Source organism: Hibiscus syriacus, unplaced genomic scaffold, assembly GCF_006381635.1.
Source record: "Hibiscus syriacus cultivar Baekdansim isolate YM2019G1 unplaced genomic scaffold, ASM638163v2 tig00112609_pilon, whole genome shotgun sequence".
Taxonomy (NCBI): Eukaryota; Viridiplantae; Streptophyta; class Magnoliopsida; order Malvales; family Malvaceae; genus Hibiscus; species Hibiscus syriacus.
Window position 1 is genome coordinate 440,181 of NW_024063367.1, and position 23,859 is coordinate 464,039.

Below are 23,859 nucleotides of genomic sequence, written 5' to 3' on the forward strand. Positions count from 1 at the left end.
TAAAATTTAAAAATTATAATACTACACATTCTATCTATCTTTTAAATATAAGATGATGTTCCCGTGACACAAGCACATGATTTCACGAACAAAACTATTTACCACTAGTACGATATACTAGTTGAAATTATGCCAGTTTCTTTTATAAAATAATTCCAAGATGGAAAGGATTAATCAAACGAAATACAGATTTAAAATTTCAATAATTGATAAAATAAAATTTAATCTCTTCGCATTTATCAAATAAAATCTATAATCCGTATAGGTACCATTTGGCATTACACTCCAAATTTACTGATGTCCGCTATCAGTTACTTCTTCCATCTCGTCGGCATCCTCAAATCGTTGATCATTGATTTGAAGCTGCAAGTTTTGTTTTTGCAGAAATGGGATTGAATGAGTCAACCCAAGAAGCAACTAAGGAACGTAGGAATGTATGCAAGAGTTGAACCGGAGACGTGTACATGGAATGTTAACATGAAAACAAGACATCTACACAACAAAGCTTTCCGTTCCAAAAGTTCCATTTAATCAAATTCAAAGCATTACCATTGATCATGTAGAGTGAACAGCAACTAACTAGCATACCTCAAGCACATTGCGGGATAGGTCATGATGACCATTAGAACGACCGATTGTGTTTGTCGGATTCTGAGAGAAATTCCATTCCACATCGTCGCTCTCTGGAGATACAGTATGTGATTAGGGATTTACAGAACATGCGAGCATATTAAGGAAACCATTGAGACGCATTCAAGAAAGTATCCATGTATCTATTCCATACCTCCAGCTCCATCTTCCAACTGATCAGCACTGAAAATCCAATTATGTCCTTCGTCTTCTTCTAAATAAGGAATAAACAAAAAACAGTACACCGCCATTCAGTCAGCAGAAGAAAACTGCCCGTACAACAGAAAATGGATTTTCAAATTAATAACTGGAACTCACCTACAATAGGCTCCGGATTCAGTTCAGCACACTCGCAGAATACTTGGAACATAGTATCCACTTTTTACAGAAAAATAGATAAATGAGTCGGCATTTATTATCACTGAAGACAGAAATAATCATCTAAGAACTAATTAAGAGGAAATTACTGAATAATACACACATTGGCTAGCATCTGAAGGACTAAGCCTCATCTCTCTGATCTTGGATAAATCTAAAACCTCACTGCATTCTGAATCCGAGTCGTCGGTCTCATCTTCCACTTCATTATCTTCAGTTTCAATCTTCAGACAAAAAGGCATTAATCAGACGATGTATAAAGAGCATGCTAATAAAAGACCTATAAAAACATGGCATCAGCAGCTTCAAAAATGGATGGAAAGGAAAAATAGAGGTCTCTTAGTAAATGAGAAAAACATGTACTACAAGCGCTTAATGAGCAGCAAAAACTATGATAGACAGAATTTAATTTGTTTCAACCCCAAATTTTAATAAGACCATTTTTTTTCAAACAATATTAAGCTGGCAGCTAGCCCCCATTGACTTCAATACCTCTATTTTCCTTTCATCCCAGTAATCAACCAAATTTAACTCGCACCCAAGCTACCAAACAGTCACACTTCACAAAAATCAAGCTACTGAATCCATGAGCATGATTAACAGCTAAAATAATCACAAAGATCGAAAAACTTAAGGATAACAAAGAGGTGTTAGTTTTCTGGGCAGACCTGAGTGTAAATACAGGGAGAAGAGTAGGCCTCGGGGTCCCTTGAAACGGCGTGCAAAGAAAGAGACAAGAAATCAACAGCGTAGCCCTTGGTTCTGTCCACATCACTCAGCCAAACAACTTGCCTTCCAGAAAAATCACAAATTGCAAGTTCAAAATGTAATTGAAATGAATATGCTCACAAGCAATAATTTTGAGTAATTGAAGGTCAATTTGAAGGTACCTGGTAGTGATGTAGAGAGTGCCCGGGGATTCGGGGGCACGATTTCCGAGTGCAACGGAGACGGAAGGTTGGACGTGAACAAGCTCCTCGCCGTTATCCGTGCCCAGAACTGGCTCTCCAGCGCCGTTTCCGCTTCTCGCCGTGAACTGCCTAAGCCCTACCGCCATTATCACTGCTTTTGCTTTGGCTTGATGTGGGTTTTTCTAGGGTTTTCAAGTTTAGCGTAGAGCAACTGAAACGGTAATGATTATCGGTCTAGCATTGGTCGTTGATGTTAAAAAAATTAATTGGATTACACCGTTGCGCTTGTATCCATCGATTCTGGGCCCAAAATATAAGACGATTTCTATCGAATTAAAAAGTTAATCCTTTTATTTTAATTTATCTGAATTTGATACTTTAATTTTATAAAAGTTAGTTTTCTCTCCTAGTTTTCTCTCGTTGATAAGTCGTTTATCTTTTGTATTGTTTATTGTCTTTTTATTTTCTCTTATTTTTTTTATTTTTAATAAGTATGCATGTATGACACGTTTTCCTCTGTCTTTTGACACAATTTTCGTTTGTTTGACTTTTTTTCATTTATATTTTTTTAAGGGTTGATTAGACATCGATATGATTGATTAATATGACGTTTATCTGATATATTATTGATCTTCCCTGCTTTAGACCCTAAAATTAGATTTGGATACCCGTTATGCGTTCTTGGATATCTTTTCACGTCGCTCGAGTTTGATTTGTGATTTTTCGGTGGTATTTCAGTAGCTTTATCTCCTTTTACGGTTCGTTTGCCGATGCGATCAGATCTATTTGTATCTATATTTGTTCGAGTTTTTTTGGTTAGATTTTAATCTTTTCAGTTGTTAGTTTTGTTTCAATGATTATAGGAAATTATTTTAATTATGTGCTTAATTTACGATTATGATTGTAAAATTTTATTATAATTTAAGATGTTTCTTATTTTGAATAAAGTTAGTGATTTTTTTAAAAAAAAGTATAAAAGTTAAAAAATTAGTCTTGAATATTAGTGTGCTAAGCCTTGCTGTTAAATCATCGACTGGAAAATCAACGTTACAATAATCTATTGAAAAGAAATTAATTAAAATAAACAAATTTAATTATTTATACGAAACAAAGAAAAACCAGTAGTTCAAATACAATTGTTTACTAACAAGTAACAAGATAACTAATGTCTCCATTTTGGTAACTAAAAGATCACATTTTTTGAAAAATTAAAATAGAGGTATCAATTTAATTAAATAATAATAATTTTCTTCAAGATGATACCTAATATTATTTAAGAAATACATTTATCTTTTCATATTTTATATAATCTTTAAATAAAATAATTAAGAAATTAAGACAGATATAATCAAAGATCAAGTACATATTTGCTAAAATGTATGTACAAAATCTTAGTTACAACGTTTAAATTGCTAAAAGTAATCATTCATAAATAAAAACAAAATATTTTTTTTAGAAAAATAAAAATAAAAAACTGGTACTTGCAACACGTATTAACCCTCTTCTACGATTATTTATAATTTTTTAAACATTATGAATAAAATAAATTGTACTAGAAATATCAATTAAATAATAGATATAAACAGTACTAGATCAGATTAGTCGATTAATGAATAGTTTAATACTTTAATTCAAGGTTCGTGTTTGCTAGAACATAGGAATCTAATGCGTTTGAGATTAATTCTTACTCCAACCGTTTAATTAAATGCAAGAAACAAGAGCAAAAAAGAGTAGAATCCAATCAAACTAAAAAAATGAGTTCTTTAACTCTCTTTTCAGACATCAAAACTTTTAACATCTATTAGTAGTCTTACATCAAGACATATCTAACCAGGAAAGGAAAACGCAATCTAACTCAGCGAGCATCGACATTGAACCACGAAGATGCCCGAAATTGCACTACCCGCATGCCGAATCTAAGCAACAAGAGTGCTGGCAGTTGTAGACTCACTGCAAACCAACGAGTTATTGTATCAGCATTGCAACATAATGCAGAAAAAAAAAGAACCATACACATACAAATTAAAGTAGTTCGATCACGCGGAAACTAAACTAGAATGTGTATTTCTCTGCTGAATAAGTTTTCAACATGAACTAATACTGAGACTTGCATATTTAGAAACAAGTCGGCTTAAACAATATTGTTTACTAAATGAAACTTACGATTGCATTCTAACAACTCCCTTGAACTCCAACCTTCGAAATAGATTCGAGTAACCTATGATAAACCCATCAAGTATTACAGAGAACTAAAGTGGACCAGATATTCACTTCATTGAAAATCACAATATAAGACCAAGGTCATGCAAGTATGGCGATAACTTAATTCCATCACAGTGCACTTACTCGCAAATCAAGACGAACAGAACATGCATTAAGGAACAACCCAAATGCATATAAGTTCACCGATATGTAAACTATATTCAGACCATAGCATGTAATGGAATTACAAATCAATATACCACCCACCAGTAAGTTAGTAAGAACCACAAGTACAAACCTATGATCCAATAGGTAGACTTACTATTTCCAGACAGGAGGAAGCTTCTTTGTTTTCTTGTAGTAGCGAGCGAGTCTGTGAATCCTGCTCTCTACAAGGATCAACCTGAATTTGGAATCCTTGTCCTTCCTGTTTCTCTCCAAATGTTTGCGGATGGCAACAGCCTTCTTGATAAGGTGGTACAAATCCTCAGGAATTTCAGGAGCCAGACCTATTGTAACAATACAAAACAACACATCAAATATAACCCCACAAATATGCTGTCTTAGGATAACCGATGCAGACCGTGGTGTTCGGCTCAGTTTCAATTCTGTTTTTGGTTCAGTTTGTACGTAATGCACATTTTTTTCCTAAAACGATTCAAATCAAATGGCTATTAAGGACAAGGGAGGGGCACATCCCCCCGAAATTTTGTCTAATGGCTATTTTAGTCCGTGTGAGTTGAAATGCTGACCCTCCCAAATTCCATCTAAATGTAGCTCCTACCATTGTCTAATACTGGCTCAGTCCCTGGTTATCACCCTAATGAATATTTTACAGCTAAATCATTATGCTAATTAGAATTTATAAAATCAAAACATTGTGCTACAATTTACCGTGAGCCTTGAGGATACGCAAGATCTTGCTTCCAGTAACGCTCTTAACCTGGGCGATACCATGGGAATCACGAAGGATGACACCAATCTGAGATGGGGTCAGGCCCTTCTTTGCAAACTTGCAAATGTTCTCTTCGACCTAAACAGATTCAACATCGAATAATTTAAAAAAAAATTCATGGGGATTTCTGTCGACAATGAATATGGAAAAAAGGGGATTAAAGGACTCACATCTTGAGAGGAGATCTTGAGCCAGCTTGGTGGAGTTCTCTTATACGGCAGAGCTGAGGCAGATATACCCTTACTGCAATAAAGTGGAAGAAAAGAAAATGATAATAAGTGTACGTAGATATATGAGTATGGAGGGAGGGATAGAGAGGGGTACCCGCGGCTGTGCATGCGACCCATGGTGATGGAGAGACTTGACTCTTTCCTGCTGAAATTTTGAACTGGGCAGTTGGGAACGGGGCGCGAAGGCAAACCCTATCATCTCTTTTTATGCGGTGGAATTTTCTTTTGGATAAAGTACACAAGGTACTATCTCATATTAAAAGGTATAAAATGATTTTTAAATTATAAGATATTATTTTATTATATTTTTTATTAAAAGTACAAAATAAGCATTCGACTATTTATATGTTTCAAGCTCGTCTTTTTTTATTAAAAAATTTGTATATGTCTGAGTTTAACTTTAATTTGTTAACTGAGATATCATAAAATTTTATCCATAACCTTTTGAGATGTAATTTATGGATCGACTCTCTATTTATATTACACAATTGAGTTAGTGCTTGAAACATTATGTCATCGAGTCAATGCTTGAAAGCAACGACAGTGCTAATAGACATCATTAAAATATAATTTTATTGTATCTCATTCAATATGTTAATATCAACTCATACAATCGTTAATTTTTAACATAAAAAGGACGAGTTCGAAACTTATGAATAATTAGGTGATCATTTTGTAACTTTTAATAATTAGATGACTCAACAAAATAATTTCCTATAGTCAATGGACTATTTTTGTACTTTAGCCTTTTCTTTTATAGTTTTAATCTTATTAATATGTGTTCTTCTTATATTGTTGGAAAAATGTTCAATGAAGGAATATAGGTGATAAAATATTAATTTGCACAAAGCGTAGATAAAGACATTTGAATATGGTGTTTGTTTTAATTTGACAATTAGAGTAAAATTTGCTCATCAACTATTATTTATTATTAAAATTTTATATTTATTTTTGTCCCAAAAATTATTTATCTATTTAATATCAGAGTTAAAATACTAAGTTTAGAGATCAATTCAATGTATTTTGGATAATCTTGATTTAGATGCAAAACTTATATTATTTTTTTTATTTCTGAAATTCATAGATAAATCTAAATTACGAATCATAGTTCAAAAATCTCTCTATGTAAAATATTTAGAAACAAGTTAGGGGATGTAGTCACTCATTTTCGTCCGGTGTTTATATATAATAATATAATGTAGTTTTTTAAAATATTTTTGAAAACACATAATTTAAACGTTTTTAATTTTAAAAATCATTTTTTTGAAAATATAATATGATTTTGAAAATATGTTTAAAAACATATATATATTTTTAAAAATAATATTTTGAAAACATATATTATATAGTTTTAAAAATAGTTTTTGAAAACATATATATAGTTTTCAAAAACAATTTTTGAAAACGTATAATATATATTTTTAAAAACAAAATTTTGAAAACATTTATTATATAATTTCAAAAAAAAAAAATTGGAAATACATATTTTTGAAAAACAACTTTTGAAAACATATATTATATAATTTCGAAAACAATTTTTGAAAACATATATAAACGTTTTTGAAAACATATTTTTTTGAAAACATAACATTATATAGTTTAATTCATATTATTCATTTTTATTTTATTATTATTAACTTTTTTCGGTTTTTTTCAGGTCCAAAAGTCCATTCGAGCCCAGCAAGGGAGTCAAACTGGGGCAACCAATATGACCCAGCAAAGCAGGCCCGGTAAGGGGCCTGATCCAGCCCAAAATTAAACTAGGGTTTTATACTTAGTGAGGGTGTTGCATGGTGGTAGCGTGTGGGGACCACGCGCTAGCGAGATAACCAAGCAACAACAAGGCCGAGATTTTCGGCATCGAAATCCAAAAAATCACAACACCCCGGGACTGAACCATCCCCAAAATCTTCGGCCAACGATGAATCACAACAAACCAAAGTAACATGAGATGAAACCGAAGCCCTCAACCCCGAGTAAATTATAAAACGGGGTAAACAACCCCCAAAATGCACGAGATTGACCCCAAAAATTCATTCCGAGCATGGCTATAAAAGTCCCTGCAAGTCGAACAAGCAAGATACGAAGAAAAAACAATACTACACAACAAACAAAAAGGAGAATCAACCAAGAGCAACATTCAAAAGCAGAAAAGAAAGTAAAAATCATCAGTGCTTGCGTCGATTTGGCTCGAGAAGAGAGGAATCGCCGAGAAATGAAGAACCATAGTTGGAAAATGTAAAGTTTCGAACTTTGCGTTTAGATCTACGCCGGTGGGGTATTTTTAGGGGGTTTAGGTATCGGTTTTGAACTTACGGGGACAAGATGAGCTTTTCGGGCGAGTTTGGTTTTTTCGGCCACCGGTGGTGGTGGCCGGAGTGGCGATCGGTGGCGGCCGGTACGGTGGGGGCCTCGTCGAAGTTGGACCGGTCATTGACCGGTGAGGCTTAGGTCGAGAAAGTTTTGAGGGGAGAGAATTGGTTTTTGGGTGAAATGAAATGAAATGTTATTTTTAGAATTTTTGGGCTATTTATAAGGGGTTGAAGGGTAATTAACAAATAGTTTAATTATTTATGCAGTCCTTAAACGTTTGATTCGTAATTCGTTTTGGTCACCTGTTGTAAATTTACCCAAGAATTTCAAATCATTCAATTTAATCATTGTTCAATTTTCTTATATTTCGCATATTGCCCCTCCTGACTTTTTATTTCTTCTTGCAGCATCCGACTATTGTCAATTTGGTCCTTAATTTTAAATTTGTTGTTTTTAAACCCTTTTAATTTAAAGTTTTCTTTTCTTTTATATTTTCTTAATTTAATTTTGTTTTACTTTACTAATAAAAACTGATTTGATTTATATTTTTAGATCAATTTCAAATCCTCCAATGGTAAGTAGCTTGGATCAAACTTTTAAATTTTAATTTAACTTCTAATTTTTGCAATTAAGATAACCAAAAAATTAAATTACTACCGAAAGGGCAATATAGGGGTGCTAATCCTTCTCTGACTATAATCGACTCCCGATTCCGATTCAATTCTAGTAAAAACGTAGATCAGGTAAAATGATAAATTAAGGTATCCGATCAACCTAATTTTAAATGATCGGTGGTGGTTCCATCACATCAAATTTAGTCATAACCCGATTACGGGCCCTCTCGAATGACGATTACGACAGGGGAAAACACCAAATTTAGGGGTTAGATGTTATAAATCTTAATTTTTATTAATTAATTAACAGAAAATGATGAATGGTAAAATTATTTAAAAGATTATAAATTATACATGTAACTTTTAAAAGCGATGGATGAGAATGAAATTTTGATAATTAATATTTAGACAACTTTATTTACGTGTTGGGGTAGAGATCAATGTTTCTTAGGCTCACTTTTACAAGTTCAGAAGTTTTCTATGCCCCAACCCAAGCCTCTGTCCTCTCTCTAACCTTGGCCCAATACTGCACATCGGACGTATAATGTTTTTACTAAACTGTTTTCAACATTGGGAAGCTGCCCCCAAATATTTGAAAATTAACATTTAGTCCTTTATTTAAAAAAAATACGTTGACTGTTTTAAAAAAATCAAAAAGTATCATTATGTTTCAAAATTTTGCATAATTTTAATTAATTTTGGTAAAACTTTTAAAAGTTCCTATTAAACCTTCTTTCAAATTGTGGTGTCAGTTTATTATGAGAGAGAGGATAAATCCAACAAATAGAACAAAAGCTACTTTGGTGGTGCTAAAGGTATCGGATAAGAAAACCAAAAAAGGAACTTGAACATGCATCACACCTAAAACTAAAGCCATGAACCCATCATATTCTAATGCCCTAAAGTTTCACTTCTAAAGGAACTAATGTTTCCTTTATACCAGTAAATATTCGATATAGTGATAAGTTATAATTTTTACGCAAATAGAAGCAGTCAGTTTTATAAAATAATAGAAAAAATTAAAATTATATAATCATAAGTGTAAATTAAAAGTACAATTATAACATTTCTTATAATCATTCACATACGAAATTAGTCACTTAATATCAAATATAGACCATACAAGTAAAATGTCAAAAACTCACCAAAACACTCAAACAAAATAAAGATGCGAATAAATTTGAATGAGTCGGCAAACGAATCACAACATGGAAACGAATTATTGAAAGATCATCATGACTGCAAACCAGAGTAGCGTGTCATGAGAATGATCTCCAAACGCAAACCACATATCCAAATTGAATCTGATGGTCTAAATTAGGATAGGCCAACCAAATAATAAATAAGCTAATCGGTTGAGGCGACGTTAAATCCAACCATATTAAATTTAACAATGTGGTCAGCCAAACAACCGATAAAGAAGAGACTAAAATGTGATAGAAAGTATATAATAACATGCTATAAAAACATAAAAATGCATGTTATAAAGGTATAATTATTAAAAAATTTAAAAATAATAATATACGTACATAAAAAAAATAATGACTACTTACAGTTGACTATCAATCCCAAGACTAATGTTGCGATTAGCCAATCAGATAAAAAAAATAAGACAAGCAGACAAGCGACGCAAAATGAAAAGAAAAACTAGGACAAAATTGTGATAAGTTGTCCGTCTTTTATTTTCAATGAAAAAGCATTTAATATAAACCTAGACAACATCATTAAAAGAATAATTGCAAAATTTCAATATAAACTAAAAAATGAGCATAAATTATATAATAATAAATCATAAAATGATGGGAATGTCTAAGAAAAAACTAATATAAAGCTAAGAAAATGTGCTATTGAAAATATTAATATTTTTTTAATATTTTCGGTAGAATACTATCTAAAATATTATTTTTTAACGAAAATGTTAATATAAAAAATATTTATTTTAAGTAACGAAATTAACATTTCTGATATAAAAATAATATTTTAAATAGTACTCTATTAAAAATATTAAAAAATATTAATATTTTCGATAACATATTTTCGTAGCCTTATATTATAGTGATATACAACATAACTTCCCAAAATGAACACGAACTATAAAGTGAAAATCAACTTGACATCGATGGCACTTCATGCACGCACAAGAAGTTTCTTTTGCCAAATACATTTTTTTGCATCGGTGCTTTCCAACCCACCAAAGCCTTTTTCTATCTCCTCCACCAAAGGAGATTCTCCTCAATTTGATGTTGACCTTAATGCTCGGTTCTCCTCCAATACGGATATAGGAATATTTTTTTTAAAGTTGGCACAAATAATATAATTTTTTTGAATATAATATATATAAATAAAATTTAAAAGTGAACGTCGTCGATAAAATATATTATTAATTGATTTTTTTTTTCAAACGTATCCACCCTCACAAATACATATAGATCCATCACTTAATCGAAGCATGCATAACACCTACGATTAAAGAAAAATATTAAAAAGTGAGTAGATTTTAACAATATTATTATTAAGAGGGATTGTTTGAATATCATTCCGACCTGAATAACATTATTTTCAAATTATAAAATAGACATATATAAAAATTAAAGCAAAAGGGATGGAGAAAATAATTCCAATTAGGGGTGTTAAAAAATATGTAACTATTAACCATAATCGTTAACCAATATAATTGTTAAATTTAATAGGTTAATTAATTGACGTTAATACTAAACAGTTTCGATTAATCGAACTGTTAAAAATGATGGTTAACAGTTAAGGTTACGACTATGAATTTTGATAAATGATTAACCAATGGTTGACTGTTAATAAATTAAATTTATAATTATAAATTTTAGAGAAAACTAATAATAAAATTAGAAGTAAATTTTAGCCATATTTCTAAAATTTATATATTTTTTGAAACTTTAAAACGTTCATGTTGTATTTTTTTGAAAAATAACCGTAATAGGTTAACTATAGGTTAACCAGTAATAGAACCGTTAATAACAGTACTGTTAACCGTCCATGAACAATACTAATTTCAACAAATTAATTAATGATAATATTGATAACTAAAATATTAAACAATCAACAATTATTTTATAATTTTTAATAGTACTGAAAGTTAATTTTTAAAATAATTAAAATTAAATTAAAATAATATATAAATATTGATGACTAAAATTCACTGTTAATTTTATTAACGATAATATTAACTTTCTATAGAAAACTAAACAAGTAATAATTATTTTATAATTTTTAATAATTTAAATAGTCATATAATAACTTTCCATTATTGGGAAATACAATAAAAAAGTGCTATAACCGAGGAATATTTAAACAATTTACCCTATAAAATATGACTATATATAAAAGAAGCAGTGTGATTTCTTTATAGCTTCGCTCCACGAGTTTTTTTATTATTCTGAAATAGGTATAAAATAATATTTATTTAAAGATAAATTATAATTATTTAATATTAAACATTTGTATCATTAGTATTATTAATACTCAGCATCTGAAACTTCAAAGAATGACGACAATTATCTTACTACTTAAATCACTAGAATTTGTGCGCTTTACGAACTATTAATAGTGGGAAAAAAATTTCAAAAAAGCTGGATGCGATAAACAAAAGAAAACGAAAAACTTACTGTCGAAGTCACTAGGATTTGTGCGCTCCACGAACTACATAGCAATGAGAGAAAAAAAAAGGTTCAAAAAGGCTGGACGCAAGAAATAAAGAAAAGAAAACGAAAAACTGTTTCGGGAGAACCGCAACACAATGACCCAGAGCACTGTTGGGTCTAGAATAGACTGGAACCGAACCAGATTCCACCAAGACCAAGATGCATGCCTAAAAAGCAGCATTCCCGCAATATAATACACTGTTATTTTCCCCTTTTTCCATGCATTTTTGTGTAATCCCAGATATTCTACCGTTAAAAACACTTTCTTTTTGGTAAAATGCTGTAACCGACATGGAAGAATAATCCCACCCTTTTATCTTTTGGCTGTTGGAGGGAGATGCCTGAGAGAACAATTGGCAACCGATGCTTAATTATTCTATCTGCATTTGGGTAAAAATCCGACTATGATGAACACATTGAATTTTGCCTCTTTATTTTGTTTCAAAATCAGCATTTTGATCATTGTAGTGGCTGATTGGTTGCTGGATTTTTTTTACTAACAAACTAACATGAGCTGTTATTATTAATTAAATTTATTGAATATTTATTAATATCCTAATAAATATTAATATTAATATAATTCAGATCTTCATATATAAATTAATTTAATGATGGCGATAGGGCTAATATGACCTTGGCAATGACACCCCAAAATTTTAAAATCATTTATATATCAGATAAAATTTATGTGATTCGTTAAAATAAATATTATAATTATTATATTTAATGATGAATAATTAATCGTGAAATAGTAAGATAAAGAAAAGAAGCATACAATTTGTACTTGAACTTTTTCTTTAAGGAAAATCAAAGCTAAATGAGAGAAAATCCATCATGTCAACAATAAAACATAAGAGAAATTACAAAAAGCGCACAACAAATACTTAAACAAGTCACACTATCGCACAAAACATACTCACAAAAACCTAGACACCCTATGTACGTATCTATAATTTTACAAACATCATAAATTCAAAACTCAAGAGTTTTCATTTATAATTTTTCATTAATATTTGGTTGAATAATTATTTTAGTTATTATTATTATTATTTAATATTTTAATATCAAATATTTCGCTTTTAAGATAAAATGATCACTAATTAGATGTAAATCGTTAAATGATTAAAGGTTTATAATGATCGTTGACGTGAGATAATCATATCACTCTTTTTGACGTATGACATATCATTAATTTAGATATACAATATGTGTTTTTTTTTTTTACTTTGGAGACATTATATGTATCACATCATCACTTTAGATATATGATAATGCAACATCATTAGTTTAGACATATAACAATCTTATGTTATTGATATGCAGCGATTGTTAATTAACTAATAATTTTTATCTAATTAAAGAGTATTTTATCTTAAAATAAAATATTAAATTATAAAATATTTCAAAAAGAATAATTATATTAACAAACGTTGAAAGTAAATTTTAGCATCGATTTTGTTTGAAAACTCTAGACGTATCCCACGCAAGTATCTATAAAATCCAGATCTTGTGATATCTGACGTAACGTGGTCCACTTATGTATTTTATCATTTGGCCAAATCCCACTGTAACAATGACAAAGTTTGATTTTAGTCCCCTTCTTTCTTAATCTTTTCCAATATGATTCTTTTTTGACCAGACGTAATGCCTTGCTGCATGCATTAGGCCACAACATGTCGGTCTCTTTACACTCATCATGATTTTCAGTAAAACTCTTCAATTACAAAAACAGAGGGTTTGATAACAGTAGCGGATCTTAGTATTGAGTTTTGAGGAGACCAATTCTAAAATTATAAACAACTCCAAAAAAAATTAGAGCCATTAAGGTAAAATTACAGAAAAAAAAGCGGCAGGGGCAAATACAAGTAAAGGTAAACTTTTAAAGATTTAAAGGATTAAAAATTAAAATTTCGAAATATTAGGAAAGGCCAATTGGATCCTTATGGCTTATAGAGGTGAGCATTTGAACGAGTCGAGTCAAAAAAATTTGAGTTATTCGAATTGACGAGTCATATTTTGTAACTCGAACTTAAATTGAAATTTTTTCAAGTCAAGCTGAGTTTATGAAATTCGAGTTGAGTTGTTCCAGTCGAGTTATTCGAGTTTCTATATAAATTTTATTATAATTATTTATTGTAACACCCCCAACCCGTACCCGATCCGGCTACGAGTCCGAGATGTCACATTGACTTTTCAAAACCTTTACTTGAACAAAATAGTAAATAATTTTAAAACTTTTACTAAATACAATTGACTAATTTACATAAATTAGTATCATATGATTTTACAAACCAATTAGAGCATATTAAATCCCAAACCTTTATTTACATGCCAACTACCTCTATATACCAATTACATATATTTCTGATCTGAACTTTGTAAAGGAGATATGACTTGTCTAGCTCCACATTGCTCTCTATATTCTTTTCGAACCTACGTGTGAAACAATATAACAATTTCATTCAAAACCACACATCTTTTTATATAACAAATACACTCATGTACATATATCATCATCTACTTTCTTAGCATTATCATATATATTATTATCATTATTTATATCATTATCATCAAATTATTTATCACATGATCTTGTATTTATCATTTCTGCATATCATATAAAACATATATCATTTCACCTATAACACCCATAACATCATACAATTCATATAACGCATTTCGTATAATCAAAAACATATCCATCATATATATATATATATATATATATATAGTATTTGTTATGGTTTCTTTAGTAGCCCATGATACACTAGTGAGAACTAAAGATATTTGAGTGCATTGAGGTTGTGCACAAATGTTATCACCACAGCTCGTATAAATGCACCGAAGTGCCGCGTAGAATTGCACCGTAGTGCCACGTAGAATTGCACCGTAGTGCCATATAATAATGTCCATAAGGACCACATATCATTCCTTAAGAACCATATACATATGCCAAGGATCACATAGGTGTCTCAACAGACCCCATACATGTTCCAAAGAATACATATATGTCTCGAAGGACCGCGTAGACCCTCGACTCTTGGCATGCCAACTATACCCCTAGCTCTCATGACACATAACATGGGCATTATCATTTATTTCATTTCATATTCACACATTCATATTACTTATGTCTTATCGCATGTCTGATCTCTTATAATCATGTAATTACATAGCTCATGTCATTTCTTGTGAAATTACACATATCATGTAATACATATAACTCCTATACTTTCTCATATATTCACATAGGTAATATCATAGGACTTATATCTTTTCATATGGTTTATGTTCTATTCTCTTATATTCACATACATGTAATACATATCAAACATGTTTACATAAATCATTTCTATATAATTCACATGTACTTATATTCTTTTTCATATACTCACATAGTCATATAATATAATATTTCATATGACCTCATATATCACATCACTTATATACATATCCAAATATTCATAGATACATATCACTTAAATTATTCATATTTACATTATTTATGGTCATACAGTTCCTATCACAAGTCCCTTATCTTATATCTTCTTCTCATATGTTCATATTTATCATACAACACATAAGTTTTATTACATATTTATATCACATTCATATATCACTAATTCATAATATAATTTACATCGCATCATCTATCTTATTCTTTATTTCTTGGTATGCACTTATATTACATAACCTATATTATACTGATAAACATATATATTACTTCTATTATTTCTTTTATATACAAATTAATCAATTTACTTAATTCAATTTCATATAACTCCTATAATTTTCTCATATCACTCCATATTCAAGTTTCCTAATTGATACATTATTCTCATTTCATTCTATAACTCAATCTTATTTAGTTTCTTTCAATTCACATTAAATCATATAACGCTATTATATTAAATTCATAATTAATTATACCACTATGTACACTCATAATCCCATTATTCATATAACTTTTCCACATAATTACCTAGTTTCTATCGTTTCTCGTGGATTCACTTTCATCATATTCTTTTATTTTTACATATTTTATTTCATAATCCTATACTCCCTTTATCATATGATTTATGTAGGTTCTCTTATAACTCTTCATAAACATATATTTTCCATTCTATATATTACATAGATCTTATCATAGGACTTATTCTTTATACTTACATAAATTATAACACATACAATAACATATCAGCTCATATAATCAATCATACATACATTTCATGTCATTCGCCTACTTATAATCAACACTTCATGCATAATAAAACAACTATCAGAAATAGACTTATCACAAGTCCAATTTCCTTATAATCCTATAAAATAAGATGCACTCACCTGGGCCTCACTAAGTTAATACCGATCTCTCATATTTCCCTTGATCGATCTTATTTTCCAAATGTTCCGGAACTGATTTATGCTCGGTATCTACACAAATATACAATTTAAGGCAATCTATCAAAATCTAACCGTATAACTTGATACTAATAGCTTAAACGACTTTAAGAAATCAACATTTCCATTTTCCTTTAGGGGGTATCGATACCCTACTGGGGGTATCGATACCCTCATGACATTCTGGAATTCTTCTCGTTTGAGAGGGTATCGGTACCCCTTTGAATGGGTACCGATTCCCCCTAGCCCAGAAATCATTTTTGAGCTCAAAAATCCACTTGGTTCAATTCAAACGCTTCATCTTTCATCCCCTTTCATATTCCTAACTTACATATACATACTTAAACTCATTAATATTCATTTATCTCATCTTTAACCTCAAAATTCCATCTTTCTTATGGAAATCAATAATCATACCAAAGTTTCTATGTTATCCAAACTTAATTATAACACTTCTAACTTCTTATTCTTATAGATGACAAGTCAAATTCATCCTCCAAATTCGTTTAAACATTCTTATTCAAAATTTCACTTAAAACCCCATATTCTTTAATCTCTTCTAACATCTTCATCTTTGAGTTTTTACTTATCTTTAGACTTCCTTAAGCTTTCTTACTTTCCAAAGAATCAAAACCAACTTAGAATTCAAATAATAATCAACTAATAAAAATTCTCACCTTAGCTCTTGGCTTCCATGCGTGAAGAAGAAAGGAGAAGAAGAAAACTCTGGAAACTCATTTCCCCTCATTCCCACGTTTTTATATCCCTTAAAAGAGAAATAAAAATATTCTCTTAGAAAAGACCATAATACCCTTATTACTTTCAAACCTTACTATTAAATCCATCCTCAAAATTTTCCAATTAAAATTATGAACTTTTTAACTTATTTCGAAATTGAACACAATACTTTCAAAATTCACCTCTAAGTCACTAGCCCGATATTGAGGATGCTACATTTATAGTATTATGGTAAGGATTGATTTCAATTTTTCGATTTTTCTAACCATATAAGATAAATATATATATTCATATTATTTTCACATTATAATGTACTAAATAAAAAGAGTATATTTTTATTAAAAAATAGGAATTGAAGTTACATATGTATTATATAGTGGTATAGGAGCACGTGATTCAAATTTGGTAAAACATAGACTTAAAATGAAAGATGAATTGAAGAAATAAGAAATTATGAAAAGTTGAGAAACAAAATTGAAAAATTTAAAAATAGTATCAAAAAGAGGAAATGAAAGCACATAGGTATTCTATAATGGTTTAGAAACATTTGGTTCAAATTTGAAAAAAAAAGGACTTAAAATGAAGGAGTAATTGAAGGAATCAAGAAATCAATGACTAAATCGTAAAACTGTCAAAATAATCAATTAATTTTTTAGTAATTTAAAATCTCAAATTTCAACTTGGCTCAAACTCGAAAATAAATCAATAATTCAAATTGAATCAAATAAATTAACTAGAATAACTCAAAATTAAAAAAATAATCAATTTTTTGAGTCGAATCGAGTTTCGAGTTTTTGTTATTCTTAACTTATATCGTCTACTCTTGTTTTAAATTTTAAAATCAGTTTTAAAAATCGATTTCTAATCATAAATTTTTTAAAATTAATGAGAAGCTGGCCGTAAGCCAAGTTAGAGTACATGTGAAAGTAGTGAAGAGGTGCAGCAGAAGCAGTCATGTCAGATTTTGACCATTCTGACACAAATTCCACCAAAGACAAAATAGAAAATAGAAAATAAAAATAAAATTATTACTATTAAATATATAAACGTTTCTACCACCAATGAAAATTGAGAGTAGTGAACAGTGAGGCCAAATATTTAAATTTATTTTATTGTTGTTTTTGAAATTTGAATGCTTGTGTTTTTCAACTGCGGTTCTCCTCCACTGATCAGTGGCCGCTGCCACCTTTCATCTTAATCAGATTATAATGGTTCAAATTCGGGGACGTGGCAATGAGTCTTACGGTAAACGTTCTCAGAGGATACCGTCCTTTCAAATTGGAACACCAGTTCACGGCTACAAACATGGTAATCGTAAGCGCCATAACAGACCATCCATAAACAATCAAGCGGCATACGTAGGCAGATTCCTTTTTAGCCGTATTTGGATCATTTTTTTATTCTCTAAAAAGTAAAAACAATAAACTTTAAATAATTTAAATATATTTGACATTTCAACTAAATTGATACTTAGAAAAATTGTATTCTCAATTAATATTTAAATTGGACAATTTCTTATAAGGTAATATCTAAATAAAATTTTATCTTAAATTAATATACGAACTAAATTTATAACTTTAAAATTTCAATAAAGTTTAATATACGAATTTATAACTTTTATTGAATCTAAATTTGTGTGGATTTAATTAATTTAAAATTTAAATTTAAATTATTTATATATTTAGATATATAATAATTTAATTCTGATCTTGATAGTAATAATCAGATAATTTATAAACAGAAAAATATATTCAACATTTTAAATAAATTTATAAAATTTGATTTAAATAATTAAAAATTACAAATGTCACACAAAACAGAAAAAAAAAAGTTACCATTTACCAGCTACATTCAGAAAGGAACGTGGAGACCGTCAAGGTTCAACCAAGGTCTCCTCTATCTCAAAAAAATAACCTGCAAACTCAGTCTATTGTTCTCTTCACTACTTTAAAAAGGCCAATAAATCCAACGATTCACACTCTTTATCTTCTCCTTCATCTCTTTCCCTTCCATTTTTAATTTTTTATGTAGTTTTTAAACTCACTTTTTAAGCATTACCCCTTTCTCTATTGAAGCAAAAGAATGGTCATCACTGCATCCTTGTCTCTTCTCTTTGTCCTACAAAGACTGACATGAGAGAACTGAGAAACCAAAAAGGGTATTTGAAAAAAAAAAAACAAAGCCATTTTCTTCTAGGCTGAAACTCTGAGAAACTGAAACCCCAAAAGTACAGGCTTCCATTATGTTCAACCTTTGTCTCTTGTTTTTCTTCATCCTCTTCACAATCCAATGTTGTTTCAGTGAGAAGACTGAGCTGAAAGCATTAATGGATGTCAAAGCTGCTTTAGACCCAGATGATAAATATCTATCTTCATGGACTTTCAAAGGCGAACCTTGTGATGGTTCCTTCGAAGGCCTAGCGTGCAACGACGAAGGCCAAGTCGCCAACATTTCTTTGCAAGGCAAAGGGTTGTCCGGCAAACTCTCGCCGGCGATTGCCGAGCTCAAGCACTTGACGGGGCTTTACATGCATTACAACGCTTTGTACGGTGAAATCCCTAGAGAAATAGCTAACTTGACTTTGCTCACTGATTTGTATTTGAATATGAATAATCTCTCCGGTGAGATTCCTCCTGAGATTTCTGATATGGGTAACTTACAAGGTCGGTTTACTGGTCTATTATGTTTTGTTTTTTCAATGTCTATAGCATGTTCTGAAACATATTTTCTTTTTGTTGCATGTTGTTCGTAGTGTTGCAGCTGTGTTATAACCGGTTGACAGGAAGCATACCCACAAAGCTGGGATCTTTGAAGAGGCTTAATGTTCTTGCTTTGCAGTCCAACCAGCTTACTGGTGCAATCCCAGCAAGTTTAGGGGATTTGGGTACTTTAATGAGGCTTGATTTGAGTTTCAATAGTCTCTTTGGTTCAATCCCCATGAAACTAGCTGATGCTCCTCTACTTGAAGTTCTGGACATTCGTAATAATTCGCTTTCTGGCAATGTTCCTCTAGGTAAATCATCTTTTGCTTTGTTCTTGTTTCATTTTTGTGTGGTTTTCAGTACACCATTTGATTTTGTTTTTCCCCTTTTGATCCAGCTCTCAAAAGACTAAATGATGGTTTCCTGTTTCAAAACAATTTCGGTTTATGCGGGTCGGGTTTTCCGTCGCTGAACCCCTGTAATGCCACCGGTGGAATTAATCCGAGCATACCCGAGGCGTATGGGGCGACTGGTCTTTCTAGGGAAATGCCAGAGACAACAAATCTGAGGTTATGTGAGAAAACTAAGTGCTCCAAACCGCCGAAATCTCGAAAGGGTCCTATTTTTGCTGGCCTATTTGTTGCCACGGTTGTATTATCGGCTACAGGGTTCTTCACATTTAAGCAATATCGTCACCGAAAAGCAAAGCTCGGTAAACTGATCAATGTTTCTGATAGCTGCCTTAGCACCGATCAAGCCAAGGGAGTTTACAGGAAGAATGGCTCACCACTTGCTAGCCTTGAGTATGCTAATGGTTGGGATCCTTTGGATGGCAGGAATTTCAATGGATTAACCCAAGATGCCCTTAAGAGCTTTAGGTTCAACTTAGAAGAGGTCGAGACAGCTACTCAGTACTTTTCGGAGGTAAATTTAGTTGGGAAGAGTAACTTTTACGCGACCTATAAAGGGTACTTGAGGGATGGATCCGCTGCTGTGATTAAAAGGATTAGCAAAATGAGTTGCAAATCGGATGATGCAGAGTTCTTGAAGGGATTGAATGTTTTGGCTTCGTTGAAGCACGATAATTTGGTGCAGTTGAGAGGTTTCTGTTGCTCCAAGGCCAGGGGAGAGTGCTTTCTTGTTTACGATTTCGTCCCCAACGGGAATTTGCTGAGCTATCTTGATGTGAAGGTTGGAGATGGCATGGTACTGGATTGGTCCACTAGAGTTTCCATTGTTAAAGGCATAGCCGAAGGTTGGTCTCTAGTTTTTGGCCTTAATCTATTGCAGGGTTAAAGTGTGATTCCTATTTGCTAAACTAGATTTGTTTGATTTTTTGTCTTTTTCTGGAACAGGGATAGCATACTTGCATGAGTACAGAGTGAACAAACCTGCCCTCGTTCACCAAAACATTTCGGCCGAAAATGTGCTCATCGATCAACGGTTCAATCCGCTTCTTTCGGATTCCGGCTTGAACAACATCCTTACCATCGACATCGTCTTCGGAGCACTCAAGGCCAGTGCTGCCATGGGTTACCTAGCTCCTGAATATGCTAATACTGGTCGTTTCACCGAGAAGAGTGACGTTTATGCATTCGGGGTAGTTGTTTTCCAAGTCCTCTCAGGGAAGCAAAAGATCACCAGCTTGGTACATTTAGGAGCCGAATCTTGTTGCAGGTTCCAAGACTTTATTGATCCTAACCTCCACGGTAGGTTCTTCGAATACGAAGCGGCTAAACTAGCGAGAATTGCGTTGCTTTGCACTCACGACTCTCCTATTGAAAGACCGTCTATGGAAGAAGTGGTCCAAGAACTTGGCAACTGTAGTAGCCGTCTCTAGTTTCATATGGTTCCACAAGGTTTTTAACGGTGATGGTGTTGTCACTAACTACTCGCTGGGGATGAATGGGACATGCTTTAAATTGTTGTGTCCTCTTGCCAGGACTATGCCTTAAGGATTCTGTGCATTGTTGTACCGTACTAATGGGATTTTCATGTGAATTCGACATCAGTTCTTTGGAAAATTGTATTCATTAGCAGTTGATTCGAGTCTGAATGCATGCATTTCTATGGTACATTGATTCTTTTACAGTGCAGGAATGGAGAATGAAAACATTTCTATTTGTAGATATGCTTTAGGTCCCATGGTCCCATGGGACATTTAAGGTGGATTTAATCCTTGGCACTAATGCCATGTCTCCCTAGAGAGGCAAAATCATAGTATCAAACATACGACGTTTGCCTGTCTGTCCTTAAATATGGGGGAATATCATGATACAGGATGAATAATTAAGCTTCTAAATGACGGCTTAACACTGCATTTCTCTTTGCTTTGATTGCCAGCTTTCTTGTAAGTTCATCTTCAGGCTCAAAGTGGGTTTGGTAGAAATAATCATTGGCGGCACTCTGATCCATCTTGGAACAAAATGTACACAGAAAACGTGCCTGGCTGAACGTAGCAAGGGCGAATACTAACTGTTCTGAGATCCGAATGAAACATTCTTTACTCGATTAAGATTTCGAGCAGGGTAACATTCTTTACTCGATTAAGCTTCCGGGCAAGGTGAGGGGTGTTACAAAACCTGCACAAATAACTTGTGAACCACTAAAGGCACCATTTCAAATGCAAGTAGTCCTAGTTTTTCTCCACAATACTTTCTGTACGAAAGTTTTCTTCTTACTAGGTACCTTTAAACTACATTTAGTGTATACCATACCCGTATTCGACATTCAACCTTCGGTCGGCCAAATTTAGCCATAAACTATGCCTATAAGAAAACTTTCATCTTTCTAGGCACCTTCAAACTCAAAATGTCTTAAAACTTACAAGACATTAAACATATCACACACGTACTAATACCCAACATTCAACCTTGAATCCCAATAACTAAACCGTATACGCTATGCTTAGTAAGAACTGTCGAACTTACTTGCTACAATAAAACTGTCATATTGTTGGGAACCTTCAAACTCCAAATGCCTTCCAATTCGGTCACATAAACTTAAACATAGTTTTGAGTTAATGGACATTCATACCAAAACGATATTCATATATCTTAAACTCTTTTGAAAACACTGGTGCAAAAGAAATCATAGTCTGGCAACAATGGCGATGACATAAATTATTTGAACTAGGTCTCGTATTCGAAAGCACAAAAGAACATGATTTAAGTCGTCAAAGATTACTCAGTTGAACAACAGTGAGTTTATTTGAAGCCATCCATTGTTTTCCTACAGCAAATACCTGTCCGTTTCCTTTTCTCTTAACTTCAACCAAAGTTTTCCTCTGTTTGCAGTAACCTTTGATTCTATCTCTACATGTTTCTACACAGTCATGATTTACAAATATCAATCAAACACCTTCAAATTTACTAAACACACACACACAAATTAAACAAAAATTCTTAACTTGAATCTTAGCTGTTCGATAATACGAAACGTTGAAATCGACTGAACTGATTATACGATTGGCAACCGAGAAAATGGCAACGCCTCCGAGCAGGTCGAGCAACGACGCTAAAGCTCCAACATGCCAATTTCCATCAACATCCTATAAATCAAAGAAATTGTCATAAATTTAATGGAAATAGAGAAAACCCAGAATTCTAGTAGAGACTTGAGAATGAAATTTCATACTGAGACACCATTTGGAACGACTAAATCAAATCGCATAAAACTCTTTTCAGCATGGACAACGCGCAGCCCTTCAAGGACCTGGTATCCAATCCATGACCTATTTTACCTTGTAGAACACCGTGAAGCCATGTCAGGGATGTTTGCAAGGTGCCCTGGTATCCAATCCATGACCTATTTTACCTTGTAGAACACCGTGAAGCCATGTCAGGGATGTTTGCAAGGAATCAGCTTCCATTTCTTTGAATTTTCTCTCCGATTCTGCAATTTCTAATTATCTTTTGCTCCTTTTGCAACGGGGTGTCGTAGGATTTTCGGAAAAGAACGAAAACGTAGGAAGAAAGGGACGACGAGGGAAGGTATGGGTGCTCGAGTTGACTGGAGAAAGAGACAGCGTCAGAACCGGCGCTGGCGATCCGTTAAGAGAAGTGATAGGTTTTTGTCTTTTTAGAAAATAAGAAAAGAAAGAAAGAAAAGGGGA

General features: G+C 32.1%; 4 protein-coding genes across 4 annotated transcripts; 1 reads left to right on the forward strand and 3 right to left on the reverse strand.

Annotated features, from left to right (window-relative positions):
• Positions 1-257: 257 nt before the first annotated feature.
• LOC120181913 (chloride conductance regulatory protein ICln-like) lies at positions 258-2,164 on the reverse strand. The gene is made up of 7 exons (XM_039186940.1): positions 1,899-2,164; positions 1,677-1,800; positions 1,112-1,232; positions 949-1,008; positions 785-844; positions 589-683; positions 258-363 (listed from the first exon to the last, which is right to left on the reverse strand). The coding sequence occupies exons 1-7, from the start codon at positions 2,063-2,065 to the stop codon at positions 292-294; spliced, it is 699 nt and encodes a 232-aa protein (XP_039042871.1). The 5' UTR covers positions 2,066-2,164; the 3' UTR covers positions 258-291.
• Positions 2,165-3,673: 1,509 nt separating this feature from the next.
• LOC120181914 (40S ribosomal protein S13) lies at positions 3,674-5,485 on the reverse strand. The gene is made up of 5 exons (XM_039186941.1): positions 5,401-5,485; positions 5,247-5,319; positions 5,016-5,154; positions 4,444-4,630; positions 3,674-3,869 (listed from the first exon to the last, which is right to left on the reverse strand). Exons 1-5 carry the CDS (start codon positions 5,421-5,423, stop codon positions 3,836-3,838), a joined length of 456 nt encoding a protein of 151 aa, XP_039042872.1. The 5' UTR covers positions 5,424-5,485; the 3' UTR covers positions 3,674-3,835.
• Positions 5,486-19,133: 13,648 nt separating this feature from the next.
• On the forward strand, positions 19,134-21,765 carry LOC120181908 (probable LRR receptor-like serine/threonine-protein kinase At5g45780). The gene is made up of 4 exons (XM_039186935.1): positions 19,134-19,706; positions 19,796-20,056; positions 20,143-21,000; positions 21,101-21,765. Exons 1-4 carry the CDS (start codon positions 19,286-19,288, stop codon positions 21,583-21,585), a joined length of 2,025 nt encoding a protein of 674 aa, XP_039042866.1. The 5' UTR covers positions 19,134-19,285; the 3' UTR covers positions 21,586-21,765.
• Positions 21,766-22,961: 1,196 nt separating this feature from the next.
• Positions 22,962-23,859, reverse strand: LOC120181909. Its single transcript, XM_039186936.1, has 4 exons — positions 23,533-23,859; positions 23,382-23,459; positions 23,155-23,295; positions 22,962-23,069 (listed from the first exon to the last, which is right to left on the reverse strand). The coding sequence occupies exons 1-4, from the start codon at positions 23,614-23,616 to the stop codon at positions 22,977-22,979; spliced, it is 396 nt and encodes a 131-aa protein (XP_039042867.1). The 5' UTR covers positions 23,617-23,859; the 3' UTR covers positions 22,962-22,976.